Source organism: Neomonachus schauinslandi, unplaced genomic scaffold (genome assembly GCF_002201575.2).
Source record: "Neomonachus schauinslandi unplaced genomic scaffold, ASM220157v2 HiC_scaffold_313, whole genome shotgun sequence".
NCBI lineage: Eukaryota > Metazoa > Chordata > Mammalia > Carnivora > Phocidae > Neomonachus > Neomonachus schauinslandi.
Window position 1 is genome coordinate 210,122 of NW_025409012.1, and position 26,879 is coordinate 237,000.

At 53.3% G+C, this 26,879-nt stretch overlaps 1 protein-coding gene across 1 annotated transcript in view; it reads left to right on the forward strand.

The window, feature by feature from the left end:
• Nucleotides 1–18,804, forward strand: part of LOC123323716 (glutamate receptor ionotropic, kainate 3-like) — a gene marked incomplete at its 3' end in the record, with an annotated part of 151,267 nt that extends 132,463 nt beyond the window's left edge. The window contains exons 3-5 of the mRNA XM_044912186.1: nucleotides 9,027–9,284; nucleotides 16,028–16,209; nucleotides 18,751–18,804. Of these exons, the coding sequence (XP_044768121.1) occupies nucleotides 9,027–9,284; nucleotides 16,028–16,209; nucleotides 18,751–18,804 (494 nt within the window). The remainder of the gene's footprint in view (nucleotides 1–9,026; nucleotides 9,285–16,027; nucleotides 16,210–18,750) is intronic.
• Nucleotides 18,805–26,879: the final 8,075 nt, after the last annotated feature.

Sequence of the window (26,879 nt, forward strand, 5' to 3'; positions counted from 1 at the left end):
GTATAGAACCTGCCAAGTTTCTCCCTGGGGCTGGCTCTGTTTTCCAAAACCCCATTGTGGGTAAACATCTTAGCATAGAAAAGCAGTGTAGCATGAGCTTGGAGCTAGACTGCCTAGCCTTGCACCTTGTCCATTCTGATATTAGTTGTGACCTTGAACAAAATACCTTGTGCTTCAGTTTTGCTCACCTACAAAATAGACACATTTCTGTGAAGTGCCTAGACCAGTGTCTGGCACGTACAAGGTACCATATTGGACTTTGCTCTTATTACATTGGCTGGTTTGCCCTCTACCCGCTGAGCCATCAGTTTAAGGGCCTCACCTACAGGCACTTTCTCCACTGCTGGCCCCTGTCTCGTCTGCCCTGCTCCTTCATGCCTTGTAAGCTGAAGGGCACAGGGTCCCTGACGTTGAGCACGATACCCCTGACATTTTTGATACCCCTGCCCTGAGTCTCAGAGCCAGCCTGCAGACAGACTAGAGGAATCCCACCCTGTTAGCCTCGGAGAGTGGTCCTTTGCTCATCACCCTTCTCCTTGGCCTGCCTTCCTCCCTGCCGGCGTCCTCCCAGCTCTCTCTCTGCATGCCCTGTGGCCAACACTGTACAGTTAGATATCCACCTCCCCACTGAGAGTCCCCTGCTGGCATCCTCTGCCTGGCCTCGTCCAGCTAGAAAGTGACTGAACTCAACCAAAAATGCTCAGTGAAAAGGTGAGGACACAGAACAAACGCCTGGAATCAGAACAGAGGTTTATGTGGGCATGATGACCCCAAAGGGCTAGGCTGGGTATTCTGTCCATTTTTTCTAAAAGTCACTAAAATAATATGACAACTCTTTAGTAGCACACTTGCGAGTCAGCGCGGGGACCTTCCCCAGCCAGCAGTGAGCCCCGGGCAGAACTCCAGAGTCTTCTGAGGCACTTCCTCCAGCGGGAACTTAGAGTTCCACACGATGTGGAACTCCCAGGTAGTGGGTGAGTAGACCTGAGACAGAAACACCCAGCTCTGGAAGTCCAGCCAGACTGGGCCACGTGACCAAAGCCACGCCCCCTCATCCCCCACCACCTGACTTGTTTGCTTAAAACCCCGGCTGCTCTGTCCTGCTGTTCTTTTCCCAAATCATCAGAGCCCATGGGGCCTGTCCAGTCTAGCCCAGATGTGACCTTCTAGCCACACCTGTGCCATTTGCTCCCTTGGCCTCTGGGCTCTAGCCCCACCTGCCATCCTCCAGGTGCCACACTTCCTCCCACCTCCGGGCTTTTGCACCTGCTGTTCTCTTTGTTTCTGATGCCCCTTCCCTGTCCCACCTCTGCATTGCCATTTGTCTAGGTCCTCAGGGGAGCCCTCCCCAAGTCCCCAGATGAGGTCAAGTCTTCACCTCATAAATCTCTGGACTTCTCCTTCACAACCGTGATCCATGGATGCGTGTGTGTGTGTGTGTGTGTGTGTGTGTGTGTGTGTGTGTGTGATTATTGTCCGCATCTTCTGCTAGATTACACGTCTTTTTGCCTCTTCACTGCTGTACTAAAAAACCGTTGTTCTGACTACCAGTGTCATACATACACTGCTCTGCCCATTTCTGAACTTCACATAAATAGAACACCAGTGCATACGTTTTGGCTTTGTGTAGAATATACCCGTGAGATTCATCTATGTTGTTGGATATAACAAAAATCTATTCATTGTTGTATAGTGGTCTGTTACATGAATACACTACAATTTTTAAAACTCAAACGTATTGTTGGACATTCAAGTCGTTTCCATTCGGGCCCAGAGAGTAGAGCTGCTATGAACATTCCTGTAGATATCTTTTGGTGCACAAACGTGCACAGTTTTTTGGTGGGTAGACATGCAGGAGTGGAAGTATGAGGTCACGGATGTCATATGTTCAGCCAGATGGCTTTCCAGAGTCCTGGCACCAGCCCTCTTGGGCGGTTCGCAGCAGTGAGAATCCCTCCACAACATCATGACCACTTGATAAAGTCTGTTTTGTTTCTGGTGGTTCGTGTGGTGGGTATCTCATTGCGGTTTTACTTTGTATTTCCCTGGTGACCAGAGGTCTTGAACATCTTTTCATATGCTCATAGATCATTCAGATCTTCTCTTTCCTTGAGTGATTTTTGAGCCTTTCAATCACCTTTAAAATGGAGCTGCTTGTCATTTTCGTATTGACTTGTAGAGTATTTTATATATGGTGGGTAGGAGTCCTTTGTGGGACTTCCACATTGCATATATCTGCTGCAGATGAGCTTGCCTTTTCCCTGTCTTAGCAACATCTTTTGAGAAACAAAGTTCTTAACTTAAAGAAGTCTGATTTGTCAATATTTTCCATATGGTTAATGGCTTTGTGTTCTATTTTTAACTGTTCTCACGTCATGAAGATTTTCTCCTACGTTCTAGAAGCTCTGTTGTTTTGTCTTTCATGCTTAGCTCTATGACCTGTCTTACACTGATTTTCTCTGTATAGTGGGAGGTAGGGGTTGAGGTTTATTTTTTTCTGCACAGTGTTGGTGAGAGTGAAAACTGGTTGAACTTCTCAGGGAAGTTTGGAAGTGTCCACTAAATCTAAATGTATGCCTGCAAGAGAGTTCCTGTCCACCTTATTGAAAACAGCCAAATGTTACAGGAAATAAAGGTCCATCGACAGGGGAATGGATAGATTGGGGTATAGTTATACAATGGAATTTGAGTTAACAATTAAAAAAAAGAAAAAATTCTTCCCACACAAAACATGGATGAGCATTATGCCTTGCAGGCATAATGTTGCGTGAATGAACAGTGGTCACCTCTGGGAGAGGGAGGAGTATGCAGCAGATATTAACTGGAAAGGGGAAGAGATAACCTTCTTAAGTGTTGGGAATGTTTTGTATTTTGATCCAAGTAGTAGTTACATGGATGCAGTTATATGTAAAATTTCAGAGAAGTCTGTGCTTAAAATTGATGCCTTTTACTATATTGTGTTACATCTCAATTAAAAAAAAAAGCTTAAGAGGCTCTCCTCTCTGCCATCCCTTTCCCTTAATGTCCCTCCGATAGATACTATACCCAAGACAGACCCCTGCTGTGGTTAGAACCACCGTTTTCTGACCCCAGAGGCATTTCTGCGGTTGGATCGTGCTCCCCCTTAGGTACGCTCCATCCCTTTGGGGAATCCCTTGTTCCCATGGTCTTTATTTTTTCTTTTGATCTTTGGTTTTTGAAAACGTATTCCTCTGAAGCATTATTAGGACTCTTCCGGGGGATGACTTTGGGCTTAGTTCTAATTAACCCAATGAGAATGATCAATTCTGCCAGCACAGCCGGATCCAGCCACTTTGGGCCACGTCGGGGGGAGTGGGGAGTGCCCTGCCAGCTCCGTGCAAATTAGGCCTTCCCTCCATGGGAGGCCCAAGAGGCCTTTCCCCATTAAAAGGGACTTTCACTTATTGTCTTTATTTTTAAATGTTTTGTGGAAAATTAAAAGATGGGTGACTGCCAAATGGTGCCTGAGCCAGCAGCCCAGAGAGGTCTGTGTTTTCTTCCAAGCCTGACCAGAGTGGTCCTGGAATCGACCCAGCACCCCCCAGGCTCCTCTGCCTTCACTTAGTCTCTGGGCTGCTCAGTTCCTTTTTTTTAAAGATTTATTTATTTATTTGAGAGAGCGAGAATGAGAGAGAGTACATGAGAGGGGGTAGGGTCAGAGGGAGAAGCAGGCTCCTCGCTGAGCAGGGAGCCCAATGCGGGACTCGATCCCAGGACTCCAAGATCATGACCTGAGCCGAAGGCAGTTGCTTAACCAACTGAGCCACCCAGGCGCCCGCTCAGTTCCTTTTAAGACACAAATTGATTGGGATAATTTTTGCTCTAACTACAATTGCCATGGAAAGGGGGTGAAGGGGGGCTGCATTCAGGCTGTGGACTCCTGCAATGGCTGTGAACCACTGAGTTACTGTAAAATGACCAGAAAATGGATTCCAGATTGAAGCTACAAATAATGTAATTACTGCGGTGTGTGCTCAGGGCTACAAGAGCAAGAGTTGGCTGCTGCCCTGGAAACATCTGGAGATAAAGCTGCAGCTGCTCCTGCCTCTGTAACCCCCGCCCCGGTCCCTCGGGGGCAGTGGCATTCTTCCAGCCTAGGAGATCCTTGGAAGGTGACAGGAACACGGAGGGGACAGAGAAAGGGATGAGGAGAGAGGCCAAAGAGAAGAAATAGGTGGTGGGCAGAACGGATGCTTCCTGTCCCCCAGCCGTGAGATGTAATCACTGCACGAACCCCAGTATGGCCATCATCCCCCTGTCACCACGGCTGTCACCACTACCAACACCAGTGCACCATCCCCACAATTACTGTCGTCACCATCAACAGTGGTATCACCCCCACCCTTCACATCATCCTCATTCCCATCACGGTCACTACCGTCATTGTCACTGCCAGATGGCCACAGCTTCATCATCACCAGTCTCAGTGCCAACATCATTGCCATCATTCCTACCACCATCGCCATGGTCATGACACTGACATCTTCATCATCACCAGTCTCATTGGTGCTATCAAAACTGTTATCACCTCCATTCACACCCTTACCAATGTCACCACCCCTATGATTACCATCGTCCTCATCCTCATCACTGTCATAGTGCTGGGATCTTCATCATCCCCAGCCTCATCAACACCAACATCGTCACCACAGTTACTGTCATCACCATCAAACGGCTATCACCTCCTCTCTCATCAGTGCTTATATCATCATCATTATTCCTACCATCATCACCACCATGACTGTCATGGCAATGACATTTTTATCATCAGCAGTCCCGTCCTCATCCCGCCATTATGCCGCAGTATCAACATTATCATCAGTTCCACCTTCGTCCAGGCCATGGCCATGATCATCAACAGTATGGTCTTCACCCTCACAGCCATCACTGTGGTTACCTTTATCATTGTCTTCACAACTGATGTCAAAATCAAAATTGTCTCCTTCAAGATTGCTCTTAAAATCTTCTGCAGAATCATAACTTGTGTTTGGCCCACTCTGCCTTGCCTCAGCCAAACCAGATACCTAGACCTTGGGCCCGGACAGGGGACCATGATCTAAGAGGTTAGGCTGGGTATAGGGCATAGGAAGTAGTTGCCTGCCTGCCTCCAGGCAAATATCAAAAGAGGAAATCCAAAAGGCAGATTCTTGGAGGTGGTAGTGGAGGGAAGGAAACATACTGGTCATTTGACCAAGTTATCAATCAGAGGGTCCTAGAGGCAAAAGGAAAAAAGGTAGAGATAGGAGGCATAGGATGGAAACCAAGGACATCATAGGACAGCTAGAAGGTTCAAAACAGGGTTAGGAGACAGAGCCTAAGAGAAACTTCTAGATTTTATAGAGCGCCCACAGCTTGAGGGGAGTGGGAGTAACCAGGCCTGGACAGCTGTCACTCACTGTCACTATCTCCTTTGTGTGTATCCAGCCTCCATGGCTACAAAGTGACCCACACGTGGTCTCTTCCTCATGGAGCACCTGCTCTTAGGGGGACGAAGTGCCCAGAGAGGCACTCAACACACCCAGGATGCAGAGGAGCAGCATGAATGAGCAGTGAGTGGACAGGTCAGGACATGGCCTCCTTGGGGCGAGGGCCCTAAAAAGAGAACTTCCCCAAATGGGACAATTTATTAACAAACCCAGGGTTCTATTTTGGAAGCATTTATCATCACTGGGGTTGACCCCACACAGAGGGCTTCTCCAGGCTTGTTGAGTGTAGGGTGACCAGAGCGGGGATAGCAGCACTTCCCTGACTGTAGAAGCACTAGGGAGGTGCCGCTGCCCCACTGTGCATCTTCTCCTGCACCTGACATTGGCCACGAGGGATCCCGGTCACCCAGGAGATGCCCCTAGTTGGCCCTGCTGCCTCCCATCCATGTTCCAGGTGGTTCCAGCAGACTCCTGGCAATAACTAGCTCCCCCACCCCACCCCAGGGTGCTGTATCTTGCACCCAGGCACAAGTGGCATTCTCTGGTGTTCTTGAGGCAAGTACAAAGTTCAGGGACAGCACAGTCCATAATTCCTCCTTGTCCCAGGAGGCAGTAAGGGAGGAGAGGGTGGATGTCCCATGAAGAAGAGAAAAATACCCTGAAGACCACCCACTCTGATCAACTGAAAACCACGCTACATCTCTGGATCCATTGGTACCACCATTGGCCAGGCAAGAGGACCCCTTTCCCTGGGTCTGTGCTTTATGGGGGCTGCCCTTGCTCTCCTCTGGTCAGTGTCTCCTCCCAGGACAAAGGGTCAGTGGGACTAAGGGCACTTGCCTAGCAGAAGCCTGTGCCCTGCCCTTCTAGTCTTTGCTCCAGGTATCTAGAACCCTGAATTTCCTACCCAGTTGGCCCTGAACCCACCCCCAGGCCTGCATGAGCCTCTTCCCTGGGTTGTTCTCCAGAGGGAAAGCCAGACTTCAAGGGTCACACTCCTAAACCCTTTCCAGGGGTGAGCAAAGGGCAGCTGTTTGCAGGGGTATGGACAGAGCTCGGACATAGGGGTGGGGTGTCCACATGGAGAGTGCGGTCCTCCTTATGGTTCAGGGCAGAGCCAGCAGTAAAAGAGAGGGGGCAAGGTGGGAGCTGGTACCACCCCTCCCCACATCTCTGTGTATGGGAAGTCTCCATGCCCACCTGATTTTCCAGTTGTTAGGAAAGTGTATTTGTCAGGGTAGGAGGAAAGGGTGCGTTTTATATAACAGTTTGTTAGCTTGACTTACAACATTTAATATTGAGCCACATAGTGTGTGGGCCTCCATTTATACTCCGGTCTGGGGCCCTGCAAATCTTAAGGGTGGCCTGAGCCGAGTAGGTCATTCCCAGAGGCCGTTGGGGCAGCCAGGACATGTCTGAATCCACCGCCCATCGATGCTTAGGGACTGTGTCTTGTCTCCTCCTACACGCACCATACGTTCCTAAGTGTGCACATGACATCATTCTTGTGGCCGCAGGCTGGTGAGTTTGCTGACACTTTATTGATAGATCGGTTAGGGCTCCTCTGGCTGCAAGTGACAAAACACCAAATCCTAAGTGACTTGAGCAAAAAGAGAACGTATCGGTTCATGTACCCAAGGTCCAAGGTTGCACTTGACCGGGGGCTCTTATTTCCTACTCTCCTTTGGCTCTGCTCACCTGCATAGTGACTCCGTTCCCAGACAAGCACTGCACTTTGTTTGTGAGCACAGGGTGGCTACCACACCTCCAGATCTTCTCTCCCCCAACGTCTCCTTGCAGAGGGAGAGTGCTACCTTCCCGGTGTGAGGTCTCGTGGCTTCCCATTGGCTCTGACTGGTCACATAACCACCCTCCAACCCAGTGACTGGGGCCTGAAGGAGGCCAGTGTCTAAGGCACTGGGAGTGGAAAAGACAGGAGCCCGAAGGAAAATCAGAGACAGTTGCCAGAAGAAAGGGCGAGAGCTCCTGGGGAGCCCTTCCCCTGACTGCCCCTGAAAGGTCCCACTTTAAGGATCTTTCAGGCACAATCCCTACGTGAGCCTGTGCCTGCCCTTTGAGCCCGAGCTGCTCTGGGGCTGCTCGTTCAAAGCTCTGCTGTGCCCACCGGTGTTTGCCCTCCCCAGAAGTATCTGCCGTCTGACCTGCCTGAGCCCCTGGGCCACCCGCAAGAATGCAAACTGAAGGCAGGGAGTCAATACTCATTCACTCAGCAGAGGCTCAGACCAAGTACTGCTTTGAGCACGTTTAGGTACTATTCAGGTAGTCTTTATTGTTGATACAGCCATAAGCAACATAGATCAAGCCCTTGCTGCTTTGTACTTACATTCTAGTGGGAGGAGAAAGTCAACAAATGAACAAGACTTCTGGTGGTCATTTAATAAATAAAGAAAAAAAGCAAGGTATGGGGTTTCGGGAGTCTGGCTGGAGAGGGACTCTTATTATGGGTTGGGCAAGGGATGCTTCTTTAGTAGGACCACATGGATGCAGAGACCTGAGGGAAGGGAAGGAGGGAGTCATGTAGCTACCTGAGCAAAGAGCACTTCAGCTAGAAGGGACAGCAAGTGCAAAGGCCCTGAGGCAGTAGTGTGCTTAGCGTGTTTGAGGAGCATCATGGAAACCAGTGGGGCTTGAGTGCTGTGAGGAAGGGAGAGAAGGATGGGAGATGAAGTCAGGAAAGTGGTGGTGGTGATGGGGACAGGAGTGGGACAGGGGTGGGGAGGAACTGCAGCGAGCAGGGCCTCATCTGTCACCGTAAGGACTTGGGCTTTTAGACCGAGTGAAACTGGAGCCTTTGGAGCAAAGGAGTGATGTCACCACCTGAGGCTGGGAGAGGTAAAAAGTAGGGAGAGTCCCTGAGGAAGCTGGGGCCGGTGAGGACGCTCCGGCAGTAGTGCGAGCAGAGGAGGATGGTGGCAGTGGCAAGAAGTTCTGATTCTGGCACATTCCAAAGGTGACAGAGCAGGATTGGGAAGTGGGATAGGAGAGAATGAGAGGAGTCAAGAGGAAGCCAGGGTTCGGGGCCTAAGCACTGGGATGGTGGAGCTGGTTTACTGAGGAGGGGAGGCTGGAGGAGGAGAGGGGGTTGTGTTTGGGACACGTTCAGTCTGAGATGCATCTTGGACACGCATGTGGTGGTGTCCGGCGAGAGGGGAGATGAGCACCTTGAACTTTGGGGAACAGGCTGGGGCTGGAGGTTTCACAATCGCCACAGTGGTGGTGTTTCATCCTACCTGTTTCTCAGCCTTCCCCCCCACCCCCACCGCCCAGAACAGGGCTGGGTCCAGAACTGGGGGTGCTCAGCACAGTGATGACAGCATCAAAAGTAATCCCCATCTCTGTTTCACGGGCAGTGCTGAGGGTCTCACACGCGTGATCTCGCTCAACCTTCCTATGATCCATGAGGCGGGGCGATTGCAACCCTGGCTTCCAGAGGAGGAAGCCGAGATTCTGAAGGAGCCTCATTCATCTGCCCTCAGAAGGTTCCAGTAGCTGTTCACCCCCGCCTGCCTGACGAGGCCCAGCACTGACCCCCGCGCCTCCCCCCCTCCCCCCTTGCAGCCTGTGACCAGCTGGCCCTGGGAGTGGTGGCGATCTTCGGGCCGTCACAGGGCTCTTGCACCAACGCCGTCCAGTCCATCTGCAATGCCCTGGAGGTGCCCCACATCCAGCTGCGCTGGAAACACCACCCACTGGACAACAAGGACACCTTCTACGTGAACCTCTACCCCGACTACGCCTCCCTCAGCCACGCCATCCTCGACCTGGTCCAGTACCTCAAGTGGCGATCGGCCACCGTGGTCTACGACGACAGTACAGGTGGGTAGCCAGGCCTGGCTGGGCTGAGAGCAGGGGGTGAGAGAGGTAGAGCCCCAGGATCTACTCGCCCAGTGCAGCTGCCCTTGGGGGAGGGTGCACCCTCACACCCGAGCCGAGCAGGTCCCCCGGCCACTCGCCCCTGCGCTCCCTCGCAGCCCTGGGCGCGCCAGCCACTCACCTCTCGCCCGCCCCACACCTTCCCCACACTCCCACCTCCACCCCCCTGTAGCATGCTCATGTCTGCACTCACTCCTGCACAGCCGTGCCCACACCTGCCCCGCTCTCTCAGACTCACATTCCCGTCTGCAGCGAACGTGGGCAGCTCTGAGCCAGCTACGGGCGCAGGCTCTGGACACACAGGGCTGGGGACTGTGCTGACTGTGACACTTACTAGCTGAATAGCACAGAGCTGTTTCCCCTCTTCCTCTTTCTTTCAAAAGATTCAAGTCCCAAGACATTTCTTAGCCTGGCCTCTTAAGAGAGAGTGACCTTGGCAAGTCTCTTAACCCATCTGGCCCTTCTCTGCCCATGTGTCAAGTTAAGATCTATAGCATCCAGCCTGGAAAGAGCCCTCCAGCTCTCTGCAGCCTGTGATTCTATGTCAGCTCTTGATTACCTCCTAATGGGGAGTGGGAATCCTGGGGAGAGAATCCCTCAGAAAAGGTGTCTATTTAACTTGGGATTCTATAAGCATCTATTGCGTTCCTGCTATGCTCACAGTATCAGACAGGAGATGGTGGCGGGCAGAGGCCCCCACCCCCGCTCACTGCCCCCAGCATGAGGTGTCTGCCATTGAGGGGCATGAGTGCCCCGTTCCAGGTGACGGCCAGCGTTTTGGCAGCCCTGTTAGATGATCTGTGTTAGGACACTGCTGGGGAGGATTGTGTGGTTTTGAGCCCGCTTCCTTGCCCAGACCATGAGCCTTGTGGGCCTCCAGGATTTAGAACAGGGCCTGGTACAACCTAGATGTTTTTAAATGCTTGTGGAACTGAACTGAATTGAATTGAATTAAAAATCGAGATGAAATAAATTGTAATTAAATATTGCAGGAAGAGAGTGCCGGGCGCTGGTAAGGGAGAAGAAGGAGGATGTGGCGATCCCATCGTTTTTGGAGGAGTGAATCCTAGCGTAGGGACATGAGCGGGCACCCAGTGGTCACTGGTCATTCCTGGCCACTAGAGCTAAGAATCAAGTGCCGGGTACATACAGTCAGGGCCAAGGCACTCAGGAAGAGGAAGCCCTGCGGCCTTGGCTAATCTGGGCTGACAGAGGAAAAGAGACATGAGCGGGACCTCGAGGATGGACAGACAGACAGAGCGGGCATGAGGGCAGCACCGGCTGCAGGGACAGCGTGAGCAAAAACTGAGGCGGCGGGATCGTGCGTGGCAGCCTCCTCGAGAGCACGGCCTGGCGGGGGGAGAAGATTCAAGTTCGGAAGGTGGGAGCTAAAGGTCAGAGAAACCGAGCGTATCAGGCTGCGCGAGGGCTCCGCTGTCTGGCTTCAGAGTTCACACTTGACCTTGGAAGCAGCCAAGGCGCATTGAGTGTTGTTGAGCAAAGAAGTGGAATAATGAAAGCAGAGTTCCCGAAGGTGACTGTGACGACATCGCACGGGGCGCATGGCAGGGAAAGGACACACTCGGGGGGTGGCCGCCGATGCAGGCAGGGACAGAGGAGGCCGGGATTGGAGGGGCTGCCTGGAAGAGAACTCGGGGCCAGGATGGAAGGGAAGAACTGGACGTGAGAGTGTGTAGCTGAACACAGAACAGTCAGAAGAGACGCTGGTGCGGACCACGGCCCCACAGTCCTGGGGCCTCCGGACTGGAGGGGGTGGGGGCAGAGGCTTTGCAGAGGGTGGATGAGGCTGCTCAGAGCTGATGCTACCTTCTGGAGCTCCCTGCTCTCCAGTGCCTTCGCCCTAACCCTCGATTATTTGCTGGGGTGGCCTGGCATGCCCAGTCGCCTCTGGGTGGACACGCACTCTCCCCCAGCATGATTAGCTTCTCAGAAGGGAAGGGATTCCATCTTCATTTCTTCACCCTTACCAGTGCCTAGAACACCCTTTCTTCCAGGATTTAATTAGAGTTTAATTCAACTTGATTTTCAATTCAGTTCAATTACATTTAAAAACACAGGGGAGTCCAGGATGGAGCCCGTTTGGTCAAGAACACACTGGGTAGTAGGGATTCAGGGTTGGATTCAGTCAAATAGTAAGATGACTTTGATGAGGACTGGTGGGTGGTAAGAGGTGTACTCCCAGAAGCAGACTATTTCAAAGGGACAACTAGTGAGTCCTCAACACCCCCCCCCCCCGAGTGGGAAGCACTTCATAGTGGGCTTTGGGGGCTGTGTGCATTCGGATGTTCTGGCTGGGGTCACAGACAACCCAGTTCCCACTGACTCGAGCAATAGGCACTTCGTTCTCTGAAGGACAAGAAGTCTGAAGAGGGGCCATTCCAGGGCTGGCTTAGCAGCTCAACAGAGTCCGGGGCACTGGGTCAGTATCCCTGCAGTTCTCTTGGTTTTCTCTCTCACGGTCAAAATAGAGCTGCTACAGCTCCAAGCAGCCCATCCTCACGTGCCAACACCCTAGGAAATAGAAGGAAAGAGGCAGGAGCCAAAGAGATTTTTCCTAATGTGACTCCTGCCTCTTATCAAGGAGGAAAATTTGTCTAGAAACCTTCCAGCAGACCGTCCTGGACAGCAGACTGAGTCCGTGCCTACTACCCCAAGCATAGTCAGATAGGAAAGGGAGCGCCCCTGACTGGCTCTTAACCAATCACCAGTCAGCTCTGGGGACTGGCACCAGGCCACCCGAACAAAATCATGGTTCTCTTAGCACGTTAGAAGGGGGCACACCGGTCTCTATAATACTTCTACGTTGATGCTGTGTCTCCAGCCACCCCCCAAAACTTAGTGGCTTCAAATACTACGCATACGTTTAGCTCCCAAGTCTGTGGGCTCACTGATTGGCTGAGCTTGGCCAGGTGGTGGTTCTGGTCTCAGCTGGATCGCTCCCCTGCCCGGGGGTCATTTGACTGTTGGTGGAGATGACCGGCAGCATCAGGCTAGCCCAGGCATATTGTCATGACAGTGGTAGAGGGTGCAAAAGAAGAGACCCAGGGTGCACTTCCGTTTCCACTGTCGAATTGTGGCACGCCTGCTGATACACCATTGGCCAACACAGGTTACGTGCTGGAGCCCAGTGTCCTGAGTGGGGCAGGTCACCTGCCCACAGTTGGAGGTCACTGCAAAGTTACATAGCGAAGGGTGTAGCTACAGGGTGGGGTGAAGAATTCAGGTCATCCCTGAAATCAACTGCAGAGAGAACTCTTTTTAAGTGTGCCTGGGATCCCAGGGGCAAGGATGACTGCGTGATGACATGGAGAGGTCAGTGCCGTTGAGAGTTGTTACAGTTCCCTAGAATCAGGGGGAGCCACAGCCTCATGGAGAAGCATCAGGGTTAGTCAGGAGACAGGAGCAAGAGGAAAGCGTGGGCAAGAGCTTTTTTTGTTCTAGAGCCTTCCATTACTTCATGACCATACGATAGCCTAGATGATAATAGGTGGGATTTGTTAGGTGGGCCTGTCCTCTATGGGGCAGGAAGCAAAACACAGATGTTGGGGTTTGATTGGAGGTTTGGTTGGAGGGATTACAATATGATTTTGTGTACCCACCAAAACACAGGGATGATAGGAATGTAAACAACTTTGATCATTAGTTTGGCACATGATTTCAGGATGCCGGATCATCAGTCAGAGAATATTGCAAATGATTAAATTATAGGAACCAGCAGTGTTTGCCCTGTGACCTTTGACAAGTGGTCACCTTCGTAACCTAATCTGCACACAAAGGCAAATTCATGTCAAGAGTGAAAGGAAGGGTCTTAGAAAAAGCTGAGATGGAGAAAAGGGCTGCAGCCTAAGAGCCAGAAGGTTGGGTCTCGCATCTTGATCCCACAGCTAGCGAGCTGCAGAACCTTGAGGTGGTCACAACCTCTGTGGGCCTCAGTTTCTTTGTCTGTACATTGGAACAAAAGCCCCTAGTCTACATGCCTTCTAGGACGGGGAGATTTTAAATAGGGTAATGAAAGCAGAAGTGCTTTGTAAGTGAAAAGCAGGATTCTAACAACCATGATTCACTGCAGATATTTTGAGAGAGATTGATTAGGGAAGCAGCCAGGAAGGAAGGCTCATCTCGGGCAAGCCAAGAGCCTCGTCCTCTGCTGGGGTGGGCTGAGACGAGCCTCTGGTCTCCTTTGGGAATACACTGATGAGGAGAAGGTCTGACATTTCCTGCTGGAAAATGTGGGTCACTGTGTATTACATGGGGCAATGCACTTGGCTGACAAGAAGACTCTGGTAGCCTCATGCTCCAGCGTGCAGGCTGTCCCTGTCCTCACGTCCTGGATCCCCAAAGCTCACGTGCCTGCTGATGCCGTGCATGACTCTGAACACTGAGCAAGTGGGAGCAAAGTGAAGGCGGGGAGCCTCCCAGGCTAAGAAGTGTGAGTGGGCAGCATCATTCAGCCAACTGAGAATTTCTGGGGTGAGTTAGGGAGGGAGGGTAAGGCTGGTGTGTGTTCCAGAAGAGGCTGTGGCCCCTCTCTCCCTTGCACAGGTCAGCTGATGGCCCCTTCCTCCTCCCTGTCAAGTCTGGTATTGGGAAGCACTGGGGCCCCTGTTAGATCCAGACCACTCCAGGACTCCAGAGCCCTTCGCCAGCCCATACACCTGGGTCTGAGACCTTCCAGGGGGCTGGGGGATCCTGATGCCGGTGGCCGTGGCAAAGCCTGTTTGGGAGCTCCTTGGGAGGCTTAGGTCACAAGGATATATCTCTGTCCTCCTCAGCAGAGGGGAATGATGTACGCCAGATGGCTTTCCTGATGTCCAGCCCTCCAGAATGGGAAGGAGAAGTTGAACAGATCCAGGCATTTGTATCAGAAATGGCTTTGGAAGCCAGAGGCTCTGTTGGAAGGCTCTCAAAGTAGGCAGTCTGTGTGGGGGGACTTTGTCCAGATAGGGGACACGACAATAGTTGATTGCAAGCTTTAATCCAGAGCAAACTGCCTTAACCAAAAAAAGGGGGAGGGAGAGTGGATTTGATTGGCTGCCTTTACTGGCAAGTTTAAGAGTCATTTTAGCTTCAGGTACTGTTTGATCCAGAGGCTCAAATGGGTATCATTCGGACTTATTTGTCCTGACTTCTGCCGTGTTGGAATCCTTCTCCGGTTCTATGTGGTGATGCCTAGATTTGCTTCCTCCCTATTTGGAGGTAAGTGGAAAAGGGTGTATCTCTTACCAGCTGCTCTGGCACCATTTTTGGAAGTCATCTGATAGGACCAACTGGCGTCACCTACCCAGCTCTGAGCCTATCCCTATGCCTAGAGGAATGTGGGTGCTGATTGGCCAGGCTGGGGCCACATGCTGTGCCCTGAGAGCTGGGGATGGACCCCTTCCAAGTCACACAGTCTGAGTATGGGGGAGGAGTTTCTCCCCAAAGGAGAAGCAGAATGCTCTTTGTGGGGCAATGGAGCATGGCTGAGTGGACAGTGCAGTCAGGACACAGACCCTGAGCCCTGAGTGTGGGCGGGCAGCCCAGTGCGACCTGGCCCCTGCTGCCTCAGCCCCTCCCTGAGTGGGGAGGGGTATCGAGGACAGCAAGCAGTCTTGCTCCCAGGCTAAACAGAGGGCAGTCAGCAAGAATGGACCTTGAAATAGCGACGGAAATGAACTTAATTAGACCTAAGTAAGCCATTTGTCTCCAGGAAGTGACATTCAGTTTTCCCTGGAAGTCCCCAGGTTAAGTGGTTTTGCAAAATGCCAAGGTGGAGGATGGATTTTTCAGTGTGGGGAGAAAAAAACAGTAAGTCAATTCAGTTACGGAGATTTGTGTTGTGCATCATCTAAGTGCCAGGCCCCGTGCTAGGGGCTGTGGGGACCCGGCCCATGAGGTTAAGGAGCCCATGGCGGGACGAGGGAGTGAGACAAGGCCAGAGGAGGCTAGTGCTGAGGGAGGAGGCCACTGAGGGGGGAAGGGGTGTCTTGTTTAGACAGAGCAGTAGGGGTAGGCTTCATGGAGGAGGTGGTTGCCCGGAGCCTGGAAAAATCGGTCAGGTTTACTGAGGCAGCCTGCCCTTGGGTTGGTGGCACAGTTCCACTTTGTCTTACACGGTCCAGCGGTTGGTACAGCTGAACCTCGGAGCCTTCACTTTGTGCCCACATCCTGGAGGCAGGTTCCCTGCTTCCCAGTGTCACAGGTGGGGTGATGAAGAGGGGTGCCCTCTGGTCTGGGCTCCGTAAATCTGTAAATGCATTCTAGTTTAGAGGGGAGTGCGTGGGTGTGGGGTCAGTGGGAATTTGCTGTCTGTGCCTACTGTTGAATCTGTATGTGTGTATGTGTGTCTGTGCGTGCACAGGCCTTGATTTACATGTGGAACGAAGCCCAGGCGTGTGTCTGCATCAGCATGCATGCCCCTATAAATATGTGTTTGTATGTGCATACAAATCCATGGGTGTGTGCAGGTGTGTGCAGCCTGGTGCACATGGCTGTACCCGAGCATCCTGGTGCCCGTGTCTGGACCCACGTGGCTGTGTCCACGCACCTGCCCAGAGCTCCGTGGGCCACGCATCCGTGTCTGTGGGTGCGGCCATAGGCCTATGCACACACCCGAGCCCGTGGAGGCCGACAGCTGTGTTTACCTGTGTGCACACGTGTGTCTCTTGCACCCCGGGGCCTCCCAGGGCTCATCCGACTGCAGGAGCTCATCATGGCCCCGTCGAGGTACAACATCCGCCTGAAGATCCGCCAGCTCCCCCTTGACTCCGACGACTCGCGCCCCCTGCTCAAAGAGATGAAGCGGGGCAGGGAATTTCGCATCATCTTCGACTGTAGCCACACCATGGCCGCCCAGATCCTCAAGCAGGTGCGTGAGTGCTGGCCAGCCCGGGGGATGGGGCGATGGAAGGGATGGGCGGGATCTGCCTGCCCCCTCCCCCCACCTCTCACCCCACCAGGAGGTGGCCAGAGCTCAGGTGGAGCCCAGCTCTGTTTCGGTCTGGCGGTTTCTCGGCAGCTGCAGAGTGGACCCAGTGTGGTCTTCAAGGTCTGAGCCAGCGCGAGGGTGGTGTGATGCCAGGGCTGAGCCTAGTCTGGCGCCTGGAGGCTGTTGCATCAGTGCTGAGGCTGCGGGTGGGAGGCTGGGGCTGCCGAGAGGGGCCGGAAGCCGCACAGGACAGAACATTGCAGGGAGTGCTGGGAGGCCTCGGGGTGGCAGGAACAGGCCCAGGGGGGCCTCACTGGCTCTCCGGTGATGCGTTCCCCATAGCCCGCAGAACTTGCTGTTACTCTCTGGCTACTAGGAGGTTTATTGAAGTTCCCCGCACCATCTGCTCGACTCTGCAGTGACTGTGGGGGAGGGAAATGGCTCTCGGTCCTGGATAGGCCTCTGTTCCTTTCCAGACACAGCCCAGCATGGCATGCTAGGGACAAGAGCCGTCTCTGCCAGCTACCTAAGAAATAAACAGCAAAATCGCCCACAACCTTCGTGGAGGGTGCCGCAGCTGAAACCCAAACCATTCACATTTGTGCCAGTGCTTTGTGTAAAAGGCAAATTACATGGTCCCAGAAAGCGTCCCTGGTGATTGAACGAGGCCTTCTGTGGAGCTCTAAGTCATGGCCTTGCGAGATGCAGGTGGTGGGGAGGAGACACAGGCAGTGCAGGGGGCTAGGTGCCGAGCCTGGATAGGAGTGTTCAAGTCCCGGAGGGGCTGGGGGGTTCCCAAGTCCCACCCTCCAGTCGGGCCCTGCAAGGGGTGCCCAGGCGGCCTGGGAGCCAGTGTCTTCCCCCCAGCCTCCCTCACCCCCAGGAGGTTAAAGAGCTCGCTTGGGGGTTTGAATCTCGCTTCTGCCCTTGGGTGTTGTGTGCCCAAGATCAAGGAGCCCCCGTGTCATCCCCTCCTCTGTAGCCACAGCCAGTGATCCCTACCTTAGCCGGTGGCAGAGGATTCTGTTGAGATGAGGCAAGGAGAGAGTGTAGCCCAGTGTCCGGCACTGGGTGTGGGGTATCTGTGGTGTCACTGTGGAGGAGACTTACGCTCCCCAGAGACTCCTCACCCCTCCTCCCTGGGCGACGGCCAGAGCTTAGCGCTTCCCTTTTCTTCCTGGCACGGGTAACAGAGTAACAAAGACAGCCACAACCCTGGCTGGTCACACTGAGGAGTGACCGTGTGCCGGGTACCCGGAGCCCCTCACTTAGCGCCCCCGGAGCAGGTGGCAACGGCTATCATGCCCAGTTTACAGGTGAGGAAACTGAGGCTCACAGGGAAAGGAAGGGGCCTGAGGTCATCCAGCCAGAAAGAGAGAATTTACTCCCACATCTGCCTGACTTGAAAACTTCCAGAGTTAAGGAGACGGTATGCTCCGCTGAACACTGAACTCCGCAAAGGTGATCGCGGCTGCTGACAGAGGTCCGGTCTGAGCGTCTAACTTGCTGATGTGGGTTGTGAATCTCTAAGAGGGCGAGAGAATGAGCGGCACTTTGCAAATGTACCTGACCCCGGGGTATTTCTCCTCCAGAGCACTTAGGGGGCCCGGCATTCTGAAGAACTCTGTGGAAAGTGCATTATGGTTGTTAATATTATAGATTATAGGTTTCTAATAAAATATGTAAATGAAGGTAATGCAGGGTTCGTGATGATACATAGCATAATGTATCATCATAGTAATTGCATAGTAATAATTCCATAGCAGCCGAGCAGCCTGCCTGGTGGTCAGCTGGACCAGGGAAGCCAGGCTGTCTCCACCTCCAGGGAGGCTCAGCCCGAGCAAAGCCTCTCCTCCTCAGGCCTAGCTGGGCTGGGGAGGGCTGGGCTTCCGCACACCTCTCTCTGGAGCCAGGACAGAAGGCAGTCTGGGGCTAACTCCAACAGCATTTCTCTAAGTGTGGCAGGCCTGGAGATGCTCACGGAAAAGCCAGACAACTGGGCCCAGCCTGGCCCTGCGGAATTTGGAATCTTTGCATGCAGAGTATGGCCCAAGATTCTGCATTTTTTTTAAAGATTTTATTCATTTATTTATTTGAGAGAGAGAGACAGTGAGAGAGCATAGGGAGAGGGACAAGCAGACTCTGCTGAGTCGGGAGCCCAATGCGGGGACTCGATCCCAGGACCCCAGGATCCTGATCTGAGCCAAAGGCAGGTGCCTAACTGACTGATCCACCCAGGCGCCCCAAGATTCTGCATTTGAATCTGTCCCGGGTGACTTGGCTGCACACTCCAGTGCAAAACGCACTATCATCTGCTAGCCAGTCATTGTTACTTCGGGGAGGTGGTCTCGAGGACATCCCACTCCAAGTGGCCCACCTCCTCCGAACCCCCGCCAGTCTGGTCCTCCCTGCTGGGGTGCAGATGGGGAGGGGGCTTCTCGGGTACCCCCTGTGGACTGATGATGCTCTGCTCTCCCGCAGGCCATGGCCATGGGCATGATGACCGAATACTACCACTTCATCTTCACCACGCTGGTAACGTACCTCTGGGTCCTGGCACGGGTCAGGGTGGGGTCCCCTCAGAACAAGGTCAGCCAGGTGGGGACCGTTGCGACAGCTGGAGGAGACTCAGGCTGGCCCTGCTTCCTAAGGCTGTAGGTGTGGCCCCAGGCAAGGGCCCAGAGACATCTTCGTGGCCCGCCCACGTTGAGAAATGTCCTCGAGTTGTGACTCAGGGCAGTGAGTCTAGACCTACCTATGTCAACACAAGCCCCTCTGATGAGTAGCCAGTCATTAACCTCCCTGCCTCAGTCTCTTCGTCTGCAAAATGGGTGCGATAATAGCTTCTACCTCCTAGAATTATGAGCTCAGAAAGTACAATGCTGAGAGCAGTGCCTGATTTGTGTGAAGACCGATGCAAGTATTAGCTGCTCTTATTAAGATGACCCTCGGCTCCCAGCCCACACGCTTCCCCACGGATGTCTCAGTCCTCACGCAACAACAGGAAATGCTGCTTTGGATTCCTGCAGCATCCGTGCTGAAGTCTGCCCACTCTCTTGTCAGCTGGGCCAGCCCACCTGCGGGCTCCAGATGGGTCCTGTCCAAACTCAGAGAACATTTAGGGCCATTTCAACCCATTAGGATAATTAGTTGTGGCCTGAAATCAGCAGAATGAAGAGATCCTTGTGCCAAAGGGGCACCCACACCCAGCCTCCCTGCCCTGGAGCAGACGTTCTAGCGCTTCGCTGGGGCCCTGGGTGGACTCTTCCACTCAGCCCGGTTCTGGGGCACTGATTTCCTGGCCATGAAACAGGCTCCCGCTCTCCTCGTCAGCCTTGCTCCAGCCCAACAGGCTTCTGCGTTCCCTCATCCATCTGGCACCCAGGTAACCCTCCTTCCCCAGCGCCTGGGCTCCGGTGAGGGTCTCATGATGCCTGGCACGGAGGCCCCTCCCTCGAGGAGCTCCCATCCTGTGTGGTCCGCACCTCCACGTCTAGCTCCTTCGCAGGTGTGTGCCATCCCAGGCCTGGACATGTGGCCGTGGCACACAGTGGAAGGAGACACCCGGTGTGGAGGGGTTGGCAGAAGGTAATTTGAGGCAGGAAGGCAGATGCTTAAACAGGACCTTGAAGCATCAGTAGGAGTTCACCAAGGAGAGAGAGGAAGAGTATTCTACACAGACGGAACAGCATAACCAAAGGCCAAGAGGCAGGGTAGCTCTTCACTGGAGAGCTGGGGCTGGCTCAATCTGACTGATTGCTAGAGCCCATTACAGTCATCTGCTCCCAAATCCACGTTCAGTGATAGTGCGGAGGTAGCTTGGGAGTCGGCCTTGGTGGAAGGAATATTCATACCACAGAAGTTGGCAAATACTACAAATAAGGGTTTGTAACCTCCCCTCCACCGAGAGCTGGTTACTAAGCATTTACCAGCACACCGCTCTTTCTTCCCCACCCACTGTACTCTGTGCCCTTGGCAGAGCTCCTGATCCAGGGCTCAGATCTGGGCATCTGCTGGGAGTCATGTTGGGAGAAAAGGATTCTGGAAGCTGGTGACTGAGATTGGGCACCTTCTTCCCCAAGTCCCTTCTGGATTTCTACACACCCAAGCTGACTTTTCCATGTCGTGTTATATCCTAGAAAGTCATTGGAGGCTGGAGGATGAGGCCGCCAGATCTCCCATATTCTACCTCTGTTTGGAGCTGCGATCAGGGCAGAGGAGGAAGGCTGGAAAGGTGCAGTGGGGCACATTCATGGGCCCAAGGCCCTGTCCCTGCCATGGCAGCCCTGTCCATCCCATCCTGGGCATCTAGGGTGCTGAGACCAACTTCTGGGCCCTTAGCCCAGTGGCCTGGCTCGACCTTTCAGGCAAAGCTCTAGAGAAGGGACCTCTCTAGTGACCCCATGTTGTTCTCACTGATGCCATTGCCTTCCTGGGGTCAAGATTAGAGGTCTTGGAGGGAAGCTCAGGGCAGGATCCTAGTGTTGTGGGTTGTCCTGCAGCCCTAGACAGGATCCACTTTTCTTACTTTTTCATTTCCTTATTCAGGCATCCATTTACTCACTTCCGGCAACCACGTACAGATGCTCTCAAGGCCCCAGGTTCTGAGCTAGGTGCTTGGGTGGGAGAGAGTATGCAGAGACGGATCCACACAAAGCTCACCAGTTGGCAGGCTTCCTTCATGCATATAAGGATCAAGGACTGTGCCCAATTCACCTGCCCATCTCTGGTGCCCAAAGAGTGCCTGGCATGCAGTAGGTGCTCATTAATGCTTGGATGAGTGAATGACTACCATACAAAGTAGAAGGTAATCCGTGAAGTTATCAACACCCTTGTCATGGCAACAGTTAAGACCTGGTTGGTGCCAGCTGGTGCCAGCCTGCCTGAGTTAGAGTCGAGATCCTTCCACTTCCTGGGCAAGTTATTTCAACCTCTCTGGACCTCCTTTTCCCATCTACAAAATGGCCACAGTGACAGCGCTACCTCATAGCACTGTTAGGCTGAGCGTGCTCTATGTCGAGTGCCTGATGTTTATTGAAGTGGTAGGTAAGAGTTCAGTGGATGAAGTACCTCTTGCTTACGTCTTCCATGTATTCAGCATACGTCATCTCATCCAGAGATTCAGAATGCCTCTCCAAGGGAGGTATGATCTCCCAACTTTACAGCAAAGTAGAAACTGAGGCTTGAGAGGTCACCCAGCAAGAAAGGGGCAGAAGGAGGATTTTTACCAGCTGGAAGCTGTCCAGCTCCGGAGGCCTCTGCTGGGAGCTGTCACGCTGAAAGCCCGCACGAGGCAGTGGCTGCCTCCTCTGGCCACAAGCGGCATCGATGGTCCAGATGCGGTGATTGACACGAATGGGGGGAATGGAGCCTCCACAAATCTCAGCAGGGCCCACTCTTCACGGGTTCCAAAGCCCTTTCTCCACATTGCTGCTTTACCTCTTCACAGGGCAGGGGTTTTGCTCCCCGTTGATAGATGGGCAAACCTGGGACCAGAGAGGTTGAGTGACTTGCCCAGTCTCCCAGCAGATCAGGGGTAGAGGCCTTGGCTCCTGACTGCCGGTCTTGTGCATGGCTGTCCCAGCCCCCTGCCCGTCCTCCTCCCCGTGCCTCTCTGAGGGTCCGGGAGAGTGACTGCCCAGGGAGGCACAACCCTTACACACGAACAGCTCCGCAGTCTGCAAGGGAGTAGGTGTGTCGGCGTGTGTCGGCGGGGAAGGGGTCCACCAGCATCTCTCCCAGCTGCCCCCTCGCCGCCTGCCTGCCCGGGCAGCAGCTGCGTGTCCCTTGGACCCTCCACTCCAGCCCGTGTCCCACTTCGGCCTCGGCTCCACTCCGCGATCCTCCTTCCAGCCTCCGTGGGCTTCAGAGTTTACCTCGTGATCTTGCCTCTTCACGCCCGTTGGTCAGTCAAGGCTGTATTTCGGGAGGCCGGTGGCATCTGGCATTTATTTGCTTCCCTTTCGGAAACCCACGTCACCAATGCTTCGCTGCTAAAAAATTCTCCGAACTGCTGCTTTCACGCAGTAGACATTTTAATTACCCCAGTGGCCATAATCAGCTCCAGCCAGCTTCAAGCCCTTCCCAGATAACCCGCGTTACTCGGCCCCAGCTGAGCCCCTGGTGCATGTCATGTGTAGGTAAAAGCCTGGAGGTGAAAAAAGAATTATAATAAATTAATAGATAAGCAATCACAATTAATGCCACTTCCCAGCAATAACAGTTATATCATGGGAAAGATATTTTCATCTGTCATTCCTTAAGGCAATGTTTTCCGAGCTTCAGCTTCTACCCAGTCAGACCCATGGGGTGCTAATGAATTAGTCTATTATGTTATGCTGAATGTTTCTAAAAGGTCCCTCGTCGATACTGAATTCAGTGTGTCAACATTTGGCATCAAGAACAGCAACTTTTTGCCAAGCGGCAAGGTTGCCCGTGGTTCACTGTGTACGGCGCTTGGGGTCTCCGCCCAGGGCAGCGCGGATACAGAAGCGGAGCTGGACAAAGAGGCCTCTTTAGCAGCTCCCGTCATCCCTGCCCTCGTGTCACAGGAGTGGGGACGCTTGGTGCCGCAAGCCCTACAACACTTTGCGCCCCAGGCTTAGTATGACAGGGAAGGAGGTGACCCCAGCAGTGACACCCCATCACCCCCGCCGGGTTGGAATGGCTGCGGCCACCCCGTGAGTGTCAACAGAACACATGCTATGTCTAGAGACCGGAAGGGCCGATGTCACCAGCCCCCAACCGCCCACCAGGGCCAGGGATGCCACCCTTCGCACTGAGTCCAGTTGGCCTCTGGTCCTAGAGGAGGGTGAACCGAGTCATGGACGCCCTGGGCACGCTGATGCTTTGGCATCTTTCAGGCTTTAGGTAGTAAGTCAGCACTGTATTGGAGAGGAGGCTGGGCCCCATGCTGGGGTGGAGTGAGGGGGGCGTCCCCTGAGGGCAGAGGTCAACTTCTCTTCGATGGCCCTGGCAGTGAGCTCCAGCCCCAAATTCACATTCTCCATCCTACGAAACAAAACTGTTCCACCTCTCCTCACCTGCCTTCTCCAAAGGCGATTTGGGGGAAGATCGCTTGATACTAAAGCAAGCCCCTTAAGGGTCTCACTCTCCCCCCCCCCCCCCAAGGCAATTTACCAAACCCTTCCTAGCCTCCAGCTTCACTGAGAGCTCCCCCGAGAGGAGGATGTGAAACACTAGTCTCCCATACCAGGCCCTTCCCAGCGCTGTTTAGGCGCCCCAGAGAGCTACTCGGCTGGCTGACCCTTCTTTCCACTTTGGGTGACAGGGGTGTTTGGCTCAGAGGTTCGGGGGGGGAGACAGGCATAGACACTAACAGTTGTTATCAGTGGAGGTGAAAGCCAAGAGGTCCCAGGATGAAAGCAGAAGCCCCTCCGACCCACCCTGTTGTGCATGTGTAAAGGAGTAGTCAGGGGAGGCTTCCCGGAAGAGGTGCCACTTGAATTGAATCTCAGAGAATGGCCCACCCAAGAGGGTTGAGAAGAGAGACAGTCCAGCCAGAGGCTAGAAGATGCGCAAATGCTGGCATAGCGATGAGAAGCTGTGTGATGGGGGCAGGGGCAGGCGTCAGCGAGGAAGGGAGAAGGGGAAAGTGGTTTGGTTCCTGAAACAAACATGGGAGTGGGTGGGAAGAAAAGTGGGGCTGGAGGGCGGTGGAGAGCTTTATAGACTAAACTAAGGAACTTGCACTTCGTTCTGAGAAGGCAGTAAGGATTTATAAACACGGGAGTGACAGGGTTGGATTGATCCTTCCGAGAAACCCCTCTGAATGCTGTGTGGACTGCAGGCTGGTCACGGGACAGGGGGCGCTTGGGAGCTGGACTGCCTGGGTTGGACTCCAATTCTCCACAGGTTAGCTGTGAAGCTTAACCTCTCTGTGACTCAGTTCCTTCCTCCGAAATGGGGTGATAGTAACACCCTCCTTGGATAAGGTGGAAATGAGAATTCAGCGAGTTAATGCACAAAAGGCATTTAGAACGCAGCCTGCTGTTCCAAGGTTCACAGGAGCTCATAGCTGTTAGCTCATCGCGATTGTTCCTATATTGCCAAGACGGATAAGGCAGGAAGGACCCAACGCCTCTCTGCTCCTCTCCTCTGACACCCGGGCATGTCTCTGGGGCCGTATCCCATGACTGTCACAACCTGCTGCCAGATAATATTGGTCAAACACTTATCTATGTCAACCATGCACCAGACGTGCTCTGTGCACATCCATGAACCCACTTCTTCCTCATGACAACCCCCCCCCACCGCTAGGTCCTGTTATCATCGCCTACATTTGGCAGCTGAACCCACCTGAGGTAAGGAGGGTAGATGCACCTGGAACCCAGATGGTCTGGCTTCGCAGTCTGTGCCCCCGAGCTTTGCCGGGGCTGCCTCCGTGCGCCGCGCTCGGGAAGGCGCTGTGGGGAGAGAAGCCTCCTTCTGGGCATGCCCTCCCCACGCCCCTCCGCTCCTCTGATTCCACACGTGTCCCCAGCTCAGCCCCGTCAGGAGTCATGACTTAGATGAGGAGCTTCTCAAATCACAGAGTTGCCAGGCCGCACCTCAGACTCTCCATGGCCTATACTCCCCAAAACAGCTCCAAAGACAGTTCGGGTGCATATCGTGTGTTTGGCAACCACTGGGGCATAAAGCACAGGTATTTTCGAATAAGACAGACGGCGGTGTACCACCCGCTGTCCAAGTGTGTGGGAGGGAAACCCTGGATTTGGAATGCTTCTGATTTCCATGGTGTAAATACTCTCCCCGCAGCTGGTATCAGGCGACCAGTGTGAGGTGACTGGAGGCAGGAAGAAGTGCCAAGTGCTAACAGTTAGCTCCCACAGGCCAGCGCGAGCCAGCTCCAACACCCCACTGAAACAGGCCTGGGTACAAATTTTGCTCTGCCTTTTTTGAGCTTTATGACCTCAGGCAGGTCACCTCATGCCCCTGACCCTGTTTCCTCATCTGTAGAAGGAACACACTGTTAAACAGCTACTCTGCAGGGGTGTCAGGATGGGGTGGTATCCTCCATGTGCAGGGCTGAGGGCAGTACCCACACTCCACTCCCCACTGAGACTGGGGCAGGCACCCTCTGGCCCACTCAGTGAGACCCCCTCATCTGCTGACGACTCCACCTCCTGCTCCCACCCAGCCCCTTCCCCATCCCAGGTCCTGGCCTAGAATTAGCACCCTAGTTGTTTAGGTAAAGCTAGGACTAAATTTTCTTGCCCAGGGTTCAAGCCTGCTCCAGATCTCTCCCCAACATCCTACTCCCTAAACTTTCAAAGAGGAAGCCAACACCATGCATTCCAGAAGGAGCCCATTTTGAGTGTGCAGCAGGAGTAGGAAGAATTTAGCATCAATCGGGAATATGTGAGAGACCAAAGGAAGCCAGCACCATGCGGAAGAGCCGCTCCGTGGGCTCATCATTCCTCGAGCCGCCATCGAGTTCACGGAAGCTTGGACTATTATGGGCTGGGTCTTTTAGTCCCAATGACTGCAGCTGTGCAGAGGACAGTACAGCCCATGGGCTGTCCTGCCTCTCTCCCAGCACAGGATGGAGCATATGAGTTGAGGGACCCAGGAAAAAGGATGGACCAGAGGCTGGGACAGAAGACAGCTTGATGAGGGTAGAGCATAGAAAAGAATAGACAGTTGACCAGGAGGACCTTAGGACTCAGTTTCCCAAACCACTAGTAGGAAGGGGCCAATCTAGATGATCATATGTTTTCCCAAAAAGTAAAAAAGTGACTCATGCAAATGTAGGATGAACATGTGTCAAAGACGTATTCAATTCGTTAACAAGGGAACAGTAGGATGGTACCGCTGGCTCAGAGAGCTTTGGAGGGATTGAATTTTTATTGGGAGGGAAAAACACCGAATAAGACTGCTCAGTTAGTTACAAAATGGATTAATGTCCTGCAAGGGTAATAAGCCACCACAGTGGGTTTTATCTTTTCAACGGGCAACAATCTCCAAGTTTACCCAGAGTCTGGGCTTCAACCAGTAGCTGACGGTGAAGTCAGACCTGGGCGTGTTCTCCCAGAGAATCACACAGTGCAGGGCAGGCCTGGTAAGGGACGCTTCCATACTACATTGAACAGAGATGCTGCTCTCCTTCTGCCTCATTTGCAAGCGTGGGAGTTTTTTGTTTTGTTTTGTTTTGTTTTTTAAAGATCTTATTTATTTATTTGACAGAGAGATAGCAAGAGCAGGAACACAAGCAGGGGGAGTGGGAGAGGTAGAAGCAGGCTTCCCGATGAGCAGGGAGCCCAACGTGGGGCTTAATCCCAGGACTCTGTGATCATGACCTGAGCTGAAGGCAGATGTCCAATGACTGAGCCACACAGGTGCCCCATTGGGGAGTTTTTCTTAACAGGAGGGAGCTCTGCTCTGCTCCTCCTAGGCTACCACCCCCTACCTCTTCAACGCTGCCACTTCTTCCTAGCTTAGCACCTGGCTTCTGCCTCCTTGCCCTACCGGCTCCCCTTGCCCCAGAGCTGGAGCTGCAGAGGGGCTGGTGATGTCAGAGGTGAGGGGAGAGAAGAAGGCAGTGGTATTCCTTGAGTTCCAAGCAGAAAGACTATTCTTTTAATTGAATT